Source organism: Salvia splendens, chromosome 3 (assembly GCF_004379255.2).
Source record: "Salvia splendens isolate huo1 chromosome 3, SspV2, whole genome shotgun sequence".
Lineage (NCBI taxonomy): Eukaryota > Viridiplantae > Streptophyta > Magnoliopsida > Lamiales > Lamiaceae > Salvia > Salvia splendens.
The window spans coordinates 44,484,600-44,495,394 of NC_056034.1; the positions used below are offsets into that span (position 1 = coordinate 44,484,600).

The window sequence follows — 10,795 nt, forward strand, 5'->3', positions numbered from 1 at the left end:
AGAAATGTACTGCAGCAATCCGCCAGCTTGCGACTGGACAAACGACCGACATGTTCGACGAATACCTCCACATCGGAGACAGCACTGGGCGAATGTGCTTGCTCAAATTCTGCCAAGGCGTCCGGGCAGCCTTCACCGACAAATTTCTCCGAAGGCCAAGCACGACCGATTGTCAGTTCCTGCTCAACCTTCACGAAACAGTGCACGGATTCCCCGGGATGCTCGGCAGCGTCGATTGCATGCACTGGCAATGGAAGAATTGCCCGGTGGCGTGGAAGGGGTCCTACACGAGCGGCCACAAAGGCACCCACCCAACCGTTATACTTGAGGCCGTTGCCGACTACCGCCTTTGGATCTGGCACGCGTACTTCGGGGTCCCCGGGTCGAACAACGACGTAAACGTGCTCCACCAGTCCGACCTCTTGACCGAAGTTTTGGATGGTAAAGCGCCGGCCATCAACTTCGTCGCCAACAACCGGCTTTATAAAATGGGGTACTATCTCGCCGATGGCATCTACCCGAAGTGGCCTACCTTCGTGAAGACGTGCAGTGGGTCTGCGAACCCAAAGCAGACTCTTTTTGCGCAGAAGCAGGAGGCTGCTCGCAAGGATGTGGAGAGGGCGTTCGGGGTTCTCCAAGCGCGCTTCAACATCATCAAAGCCCCGGCTCGTACGTGGTTCATGGAAAACATGGTCGACATCATGTATACGTGCATAATCTTGCACAACATGATTGTCCAAGACGAAGGACCCGAGGCGGGAAATTGGTTCGACGACGAATCCCCCGGAAGCTCAACCGCAAGTAGTTCGCCTCGAAGTGGAGCGCATCCGTCTATACAAGAACGGTTATCTATTTGTGCAAGGACACGCGACTCTAGTGCCCACACCCAACTCCAACATGATCTAATTGAGCACATTTGGGCAAATTTTGGCGGATGAAATTATTAAAATTGTGTACTTTTATTTTTTTAGGATTTTAATTGTGTGCTTTTTATTTTTTTACGTTTAAGTTGTAATTTTTTTTAATGTTGTGTGTTTTTTTAATAAAGTGTGTTTGTTTTTTAAAGTGTGTTTATTTAAATTGAATTGGGTTGGAAATAAAAAAAAAATGAAATTGAATGAATAGTAATTTAAGGAACGGTTAAGGAACGGTTAAGGAACGGAGGGTTGCAGGTTCCGTTCCTTTGTTAAGGAATGGAGTAAAAAAGTACAGTGGGGCCCTCAAATAGTGGTTTAAGGAACGGTATATGAACGGTATAGGAACAACGTTGTGGATGGCCTTAGTACTCCCCCCTTCAAACAATAGTGTTTTTATTCTATTTCAGTTTGTCCTCCAAAACTAGTCCACTCTAGTTGTTGATAATTTTTTCTTTGCAAGGATGTGGGTTCTATTTTTCACTAACAAATCTTGAATCATTTTTTTTATTTTTTTTTATTTTAGATTAAAATCCATGTCATTATTAAAATCACTAAAAATCACTATTTTTATGAGAGGTGGAAAGTATAACTTTGTCAAAGATGTCTAATTACATCAATACTATATAGAGCAATGTTTTAAAAACCGGACCGGACCGGCCGGTTCGACCGCGAACCGGTAGGTAGTCCGGTCCGGTTCACCCCTTTAAACCACCACTGCATTGAACCGCCGTGAACCGGTGGAACCGGCCGGTCGGACCGGTTGGACCGGAAACCGATTTTCTATTTTTTTTCAAAATTTTTTAAAATTTGTTGTTGGTAGAGATTGAACTCATGACCTCTCTTCTAGTTAAGAAGACCTCTACCGCTCCACCACATTGGCCCATTGAACAATTTGAACATTAAATATTTTTATACATTAACCATTAATTTTATCTACAAAAACCAATAATTCATTTGAATTTTATTATTCTTTAATATAATTATAATATATATAATTATCATCCTTTATATTTTAATGATACTCTACTTACCACCTATATTATTATTAGTACCATATAAGATTCATTATTTACTATAAATAAATTTTTTATATTACATATTTAATTTATATACCCTAACTATTGACATTAATGAATAATCTTATCTAAACTAATTAATAAGTACTTAATTCGTATTTAATTATATATTATTTTATAAAATAAATTTTCTTAAATTAATATAAACATTATCTATTTTCATACATGAAATATTAAATTTTTTATCTAGACTAACTAATATTAAATATATATATCTGATTATATTTACTAAATTTTAATATTATTTATATTTATATATCACTAGTTATCTATAAGGTTTAATGTTTTGTGATATATTATTAATTGTAAATCATTTACTAAATTTAATACTCATATTTTTATATATTTTTGCAACAGTAAAACGGTTAGACCGGTGGTTCGACCGGTTAGACCGGTTGAACCGTGAACCAGTAACGTCGCCGGTTCGCTTGCCGGTTCGGTTTTTAAAACATTGATATAGAGTATAACTTTGTAAGAGATGTCTAATTACATCAATACTAGTTTAATTACATCAATACTATATAGAGTATAACTTTATAAGAGATGTCTAATTACATCAATACTAAGTATCACTTCTCAATAAATGTCCAATCCTAGGGGTATATTGAAATGAAGATTTTTAAGGAAATTACTTGGAATCACTTCTTAATAGATGTCCAATCGAAGGAGTGTATTGAAATGAAGTTTCTATGGAAATTTGTTGGAGTCAGTGGTGAATGAATGATATCAAAGTCTATGTTACAGAGTGATGCAATTACTATCTATGTAATTCCAAAGTATTCTAGTTTCTTTGTTATAGAAATTTAAAGGTTGGCTCATGATGGACTCGAACCCGATTTCACTATAATTATTAAGAGGAGAGAATAGTCAGCATAAATATTATTCAAACATTTCCTTTAAATAATTGAGAACTGATAAAGTAGCATGCATCAGTGGCGTATACATATGGGAACAAGAGGGTACAATTGTATCCCAAAACTGTGATGTTTAATACTATATGTAGTCTTATATTAATAAGGCCACCCGCAACGCGTCACGCGGGTGGCCCGTGTCCCGTCACAAAGGGACGTGACGGCGGCGTGACGCGTTGCGGCGCCCCATCTCGTCCCCAGCCCGTTCCGCGTCTCGTCCAGCCGTGACGAGTGGCGTGATGTCTCGCCACGCGCCGAGGCGACGTGGCGCGCCCCGGCGCCATACGTGACGCCCACTCGTTGGCCCGCGAGTGGGCATCGTCACGCTGACGCAATAATTCATTTTTAAAAAAAAATTCGAATTAAATAAAAAAAATTGGGAAACGGTAATATTACCGTTAATAGCCGTTTTTCTATTTTTTTATTTTTTTACTCTATAAATACTCCTAATTCATCCTCATTTCACACACAACTACACATCTATTCTTCCCAAATGATCTCCATTTTCTCTCCAATTTTCATCTAACATCTCATCACAAAATGTCCGGCGACGGAAACTCCGGCGGTGGCGGCTCCGGCGGGTGGGATCTCAACCCGTTCGGCGACTGGGGGAGCATGTACAGCACATTGGGTGGTTCCGTTCGTCGACGCCGGGCACCCAGGGTTCGGCGACGCCGGGGGGTACCAACCACCTCATTTTAATGTGGATGCATACGCCCGTCCCTCCGCTCCGCGGTATTCGCAGGGATTATCCCAGATTCGGGAGGATTATCCGGTTCAACCCACTCCGGAAGGAGGCCGAGGCGGGGGAAGCTGCAGGGAGGAGGCGGACGAGGAGGAGGAGGAGGAGGAGGAGGATATAGGTCGGCATCCGTACGGCCCCAAAGAAACGTTGGCGGTGTACAATGCCGGGATCAGCTTCTCGTACGATCTCATCGTCGGGAATCAACAACCCTGGAAGTGATTCTGGGAAAAGGTCACCGAGGCCTACCACGAGATTAAGCCGAATAAGACCCGCCGCCGCACATATAAGATGCTCCGCACTCACTTTGACCGAGTCGACAGCGAGGTCAAACGATTCTGCGCCATCTACAAGAATGAAGCGGTTCATAACCAAAGCGGAGCCACGGGAGCCGACATTCTGAGGTCGGCTTTGCGGGTCTACTTCGAAGACACCGGCAAACAATTCATATATGTCGATGTTTGGGAGGTCGTCAAGGACGAGGAAAGGTGGGTCGGCGGTGTGCGGTCCAGCACGGGCTCGACATCGAAGCGCACGAAGCACACGGCGAGTGGCCAATACTCGTCTGGTGAGGGTGGTTCGGGCAGTGTGCCACAAGAGTTTGCCTCGCAGGAGGTTGAGACCTCGACAGACGATGTCGAGGGGTCCTCCAGTGGGCGCCGTCGGCCGCAAGGGAGAAATGCGGCGAAGGCGGCTAGAGAGAGGAGGAGCTGAGCCGAATCAAGCCAGGCGGGCACGGGCTCGGGGGGACCCCCAACTCCCTTATGGCCATATACATGACCGTCACAATGGCGGATACTTCCCGCTTTACGCCTGCCCAATACCAAGCCTGGCTTAACAGAATTATGTTTTTGGCGGCACAACTTGGCATGCCGCCTCCTCAAGGCTTCAGTGCACCTCCACCGCCTCCCCGGGGATGATTCATCGGCGGAGTAGTTTTTTTATTTTCTATAAAATTGTATTTTAAATTATGTCATTTTTATTTTTTAGGATTTTAATTATTTCTTTTTTATTTTTTTTGAATTTTAAGTTGTATTTTTTTATGTTGTAATTTTATTTTATTTTTAATGAAGTGTATTTTTTTAATTGAATTTGGTTGGAAATAAAAATAAAAATGAAAATGAATGAATAGTAATTTAAGGGACTGTTAAGGGACGGAGGGTTGCAGGTTCCATCCCTTAGTTAAGGGATGGAGTAAAAAAGTACAGTGGGGCCCGCGAATAGTAATTTAAGGGACGGTTTAGTGACAGCGTTGTGGATGGCCTAAAAGTTGTCTTTGACCCAGTGGTAAATGTGCTCATTTTCAAGGCATAGGCAACAAGTTTAAGCCTTCTCAAGCTCATCAATTTTAAATGTCCAATGAAGGGGTGTATTGAAAATTTGAAATGAAGTTTCTATGGGAATTTCTTAGATGTCCAATGAAGGGGTGTATTGAAAATTTGAAATGAAGTTTATATGGGAATTTCTTAGATGTCCAATGAAGGGGTGTATTGAAAATTTGAAATGAAGTTTCTATGGGAATTTCTTGGCGTCAGTGGTGAATGAATGCATCAAAGAGGATTACTCAATAGTGATGCAAATGATCTAAATGATTCTAAAATTGACGCAAATAATGATCTAAATGATTCTAAAGTATTTTAGGTATATTAAAGAGTTCAAGCCTTCTTAAGCTCTGATCAATTTTAGATGTCCAATGAAGGGGTGTATTGAAAATTTGAAATGAAGTTTCTATGGGAATTTCTTGGCGTCGGTGGTGAATGAATGCATCAAAGAGGATTACTCAATAGTGATGCAAATTATCTTAATGATTCTAAAGTATTTTAGGTATATTAAAGAGTGATGCAATTAATGCATCAAAGAGGATTACTCAATAGTGATGCAAATTATCTAAATGATTCTAAAGTATTTTAGGTATATTAAAGAGTGATGCAATTATTATCTATGTAATTCTAAAGTATTCTAGTTTCATTGTACTAGAAATTTAAAGGCCGGCTCATGCACGATGGACTAGAACCCGATTTCACATTAATTATCGTGTGAAAAGAATAGTCAGCAAAAATATCATTCCAACTTTTCCTTTGATAATTGAATCACATAGAGATGATAAGGTAGTATGTGTTGTTGAATCACAAAGAGAGATGATAAGGTAGTATGTGTTGTTGAGTCACAGAGAGAGATGATAAGGTAGTATGTGTTGTTGAATCACATAGAGATGATAAGCTTGGTCCCACAGCATGTATACTGGTATTAGATAGTGAATTTGTGTGAAAGCACTTCCTTGTATAACAAAAAATACAAAATTTACTCAAAAGAAGAAAAAACTGAAACCTAAACAAGTAGAATGGCAGAATATCTTGCGAATGTGTTTCTGGAAACCTTTCGTACTTTGCTGGTTGAAGAAGCTAAGTATTTGCTTGGTGTGGGCGACGATGTTGAGAAAGTTGAGGCAAATTTGAAAAGCATACATGCTTTGCTGATGAAAGCAGACAGCAGGCGTGATTCTCCAACTCTAATCCAACTCAAAAGGTTGGCTTTCAATGCTGAGAATCTGCTTGAAACGTATGCTGTTAAAGTTCAATGCAAAAGGGAAGGGCTGACTCTCACGGACAGATTTCAAAGGTACATTTGCATCATTTGTGAGTGTTTTAGTGCCCATGAGGTTCGGAAGGAGGCTGGCTACATAATAAATGCCCTGGACAAACTCACCAAAGAGTTAACGTCGGAGTTGGGGCAAGAAAGTTCATCTCACTCGGCGCAGGAAGATGAGTGGCAACGTCTAAGACAGACGTATGCTCATAAGGTTGATCCTTATTTCGTGGGCATGGATGAAGAGATCGAGATTCTGGTATCAAAGATGAAGGATGAAAATAGGCAACGAGTCGTGAAGATATATGGGATGGGTGGCCTCGGAAAAACTACTCTTGCGAGAGAGGTTTACAACCACAGGGACCTCCAATCTTATGCTCGAGCATGGGTTTGCATCACGCAACAGTTTCAACCTAAGGCTGTTTTCGGCGAGATTTTGAGACAACTTGATAGCAGCGTCGGACAAGTTGATGGCATGGAAGAACGCGAGTTGGTGACAAGAATTCAAAGTTTTTCAAAGGGGAGGGCTTTGGTGGTCATTGATGATATATGGAAAGATGATCATTGGGAGATCATAAATCAAGCATTTCCCGTGAATTGTAATGTCACTCTCACCCCTCGTTATGAGAATATTCCTAATCAACAATCTGAACCTCACATGTTGACAAAGTTGGGCTTTACTTCAAAAAGTAGCAGCTTTTCCAAGTCATTATTTTCCCACCATTTTAGGTCTATTATTATTGTTTTAATTGCATGATTTCGTTTAAAGTTTCAAGTTTTTGTTAATTTAAGGGCATACTCTCTTAAAAATCATAAAACTTTTCCATTTTTTGGTTTTCCCACGAACTAAAATTGGGCGTATAATGTCATGAACGGTTTTCATTTTCGCATGACGGGTTTTCCGGCTATGAAGCCAGCTTACCTGACCTTTTAAGCTGACGTGGTTGTTGAGTGTGTATTGATATGTTAAAATCAAACTGCACTAAAAGTCACTAAAAGTCACAAATTTTTAGGGCAAATTTTAGGGGAAAATTTTGAATGTGGAAAAATAGGGTGAATAGTGAAAAAATACCACGAATGAGATTACACATTAATCCATGGACAACACTCAACACGCGATACTTTAAAGTTCAGAGACTATTTACCTGCAAAACGCGAAGTTCAGGGACCATTTACATAGTTCACTCTTTACCGTTTTTGAATTTTCATATTGAGTAAAATTTTATTGATAAGTACTCACTCATTCCCGCTATTAGTGAACAATAAGTCACTTGTGACGTTCCATCAATATCGCAAGTGATTGATTTTTTTTTGGCAAAAATCAATACATTTATCTCTCATACTTTCTCTTTACCTCTCATATGTTTTTCTCTCTCATACTTTATTCTCTCAAGTTAACTCAATAAATATCATCTTCTTGAATCCAGTGTCCAAAAGAAATCCATCACTTATGGTAGGACATAAGATATAGTTTATAAGTAAATAACTATGGTCGTGCTAGGATGATAACTAGCTTAATTTGATAACTAATCAACTTAGTATATTACAAATATTATAATAATGACATGAGTAAGTCAGTACAATTTAGATTGACATATTTATGTCCGATATTTAAATATAAATGTCAACCTGATACTTTACTGTGTCAATTTTAATTGTGGTGATATACGCATGCCATTGCGTTTATATTTTTAATTAGTGAGTTGATTAGTTATCAAAATTTATCAAATTAAGCTAGTTATCATTTGATATATCCCTATATAAATAAATTACTTCCCGTCCTCATTAATTGCCTCTAATTTCTTTTTTCGTCCGTCCCTAATTAATTTGCACCCTTACTTTTTACTTTTTTTTGTAATGGACCACACATTTCACTAACTCATTCCACTCACATTTTATTATATAATTAATATATAAAACTAGGACTCACATTTCTCTAACATTTCCACTATATTTCTTAAAATCCGTGTCAAGTCAACTGGTGTCAATTAATGGGTTACTGATAAAATGTTGTGGGTTAATATGTCATTTGGATAAAATATATAAATATGGTTGAAAAAATATAAAAGTACTTCATCCGTCACACTCAAGATGTTCACATACTTGAGTATTACAGGATTTCAGGAGGGATTGAGTAAGTAGAAAGATAAAGGTAGTTGAATATTCTAATGTGGAGAAAGGAAACAGAGATTTATTTCCAAGTATAGAAAGTGAAATCTTGAATGAGACAAATTAAAAAAGAAATGTGAACATTTTAAATGAGACGGATGAAATAATTAATTAGATAATATTTTTTTGAATTTGAGTATGGTGTTGAAGATGCTAACGAATAGAGAAAGAGGGAGAAACTTCTAAGGCTTCCTCGCAAACGAATCTATAACACTATTTAAATTCTTACTATTATTGTTGTTATTCAATAAATTGAATACATGTGTCTTATTGTTTTGTATATATTGTGACAGTTGATGCAGATTTAAAATCATTAATTGAAGATATTGGTAGACAAATTGTATTGAAATGTGAAGGGTTACCACTATCAATTTGCGTTATTGGAGGGACTTTGCGCCAAAACGGACACATGTTACCGGAATGGAGAAGGATTAATGAGAACATGGAATTATATTTGAGACATGGAGAAGGTAGTAAAGCAGGTGTTAGAGTTGAGCTATGATTCCTTACCTTATTACTTGAAACCATGCTTCCTCTATCTAGCAGGTTTTTCTGAGGATGAAGATATTGATACAGAGAGATTGTATTTATTGTGGATGGCAGAAGGCTTCATTTCATATCAAGATAAAGGGCCTAATGAGACACTAAGAGATGTGGCTCAGAGATATCTAATTGAACTTGCTATGAGGTGTATGGTTCAACTGCATGAAGCTGAGATCTACTCTCCACGTGACAAGTTCGACTGGTGTAAGCTTCACGACTTAATGCTATGAGCAGTTGGAGACATTAAAAGGTATCAAAAGTGGGACTTGTTGCATTGAAGATATCCCCAAATTGGTCAATCTGCAGAGTCTAGATGTTGAGGTTCAAGATGTGGATAGCATGTCAATTGTGTTGAGCAACAAAAATGGACTTTTTGTTGATGGATGCGATTTGAGTTCAGAGAAACGTAGAGAAATTTTATATGGTGGGTTGATGATGTGTTCTTCGTTGGTTACTTTCACTTTGTTTCAATGCAATATAAGTGATTGTTTTCCATGCTACAAACAAGGGATGTGCCAGAATTTAGTAGAGTTGACCCTTATTATAGGAGTCAAGGGTAAGGTAGACGTGATGAAGTTTGGCGAGTATCCCATGTCTTTGGAAAAAGTCGAGATGACAGAAAAATCTGTTTATATATATATTGGCACTGTTTATTTATATTGGGAGGTTTTTTCTCTTTTATATTTTCAATATAACTAACTGCTGCTGCTATATGTTAGAATAAAAAATCTGAAATGAAGGGACATTTCATAATTTGGGGATCAATTAGATAGGACGTTAGATTAAATTTAGAATAAGGAATGCTATATCCTTACTTGTGGTTGTCTGGTCTATACATAATTAATGAATTTGGAACCTTGGATAACATAGAAATGACCTCAATGATCAAAAAAACTAGGATTGAGAGTTTTTGTAAGAGAGAAACGTTGCAGTGCTGAAACATGTGATAAGTTTTATTTCCACGTATAGTCCATATTACATTCTTGACTGTTTCTATATTTTATATCAAATATCCAACACATTTCATTACGTTATTATTCATTTTTTTATGACAGGAAACATGTTAGCACAACAGAAATGACCTCACAAAAATATGATATGATGGTTACGAACAAGTTCTTATGCCTTAGCAGCTACATTTGCAGCTATATGAACTGAGATATTTCTTATTTGAGAACAGAGGATAGACCATACCTTTCTGTATGGTCGTTGCGTCACTTGACCAGCCAACGCCTCCGAAACTTTCTGTATTTTGTTTCGGATTATTTTTATTTCGGATTATTTTATTAAATTTCTTATTTATGCACATTTCATTGCATAAATAAGCAGTTGGACATGCACCTAAACCCAATTCAATTATTCATAATCGATGTCTCCACTATGGTATGTTCTAGTCATTTCTATATTATTCTCTATTTATCCAATTTAACTATTTATTGCCACTTTTTTCAAATTATTTATAAGCAAATTACACTATTGAGAACCCAATTCAATATAAAGAAGACTCTTGAGGAGCTGCAAAATCATAATAATATGCATCGATAGTGGATAAATAATAGTGGATAAATAGTAAAGTACTCCATAGATAACACACTCATTCATTCATGGGAGTGTTAGTCTAATTAGAATGAATTATATTACACCCGTCATTTTATTATTTAGGAGAGTCCATCAAAATTAGACCAATTTCTAAATATAAAAATTTTAAACATTAAAATATAGGGGAGCACTATGGTGCCACCATAGATAGGGTAACAATATAGTCCGTTAGATCTCATTTATGGACGCCTAAGATTAAATTTCGTGAAAGAGCACGGATTGCAGTCCAATGTATTAGATATTGCTGGCGTG

General features: G+C 37.9%; 1 protein-coding gene across 1 annotated transcript; it reads left to right on the forward strand.

Moving 5' to 3' along the window:
- Positions 1-5,987: 5,987 nt before the first annotated feature.
- Positions 5,988-9,174, forward strand: LOC121797079 (probable disease resistance protein At1g58390). Its single transcript, XM_042195812.1, has 2 exons — positions 5,988-6,921; positions 8,948-9,174. The coding sequence occupies exons 1-2, from the start codon at positions 5,988-5,990 to the stop codon at positions 9,172-9,174; spliced, it is 1,161 nt and encodes a 386-aa protein (XP_042051746.1).
- Positions 9,175-10,795: the final 1,621 nt, after the last annotated feature.

Excerpts from the sequence above, each read along its gene's own strand:
- LOC121797079 (XM_042195812.1), top strand. The coding sequence starts at position 5,988 with ATGGCAGAATATCTTGCGAATGTGTTTCTGGAAACCTTTCGTACTTTG. Across the intron at positions 6,922-8,947 it reads GTTGGGCTTTACTTCAAAAA|GTTTTTCTGAGGATGAAGAT; the intron begins GTAGCAGCTTTT and ends TCTATCTAGCAG.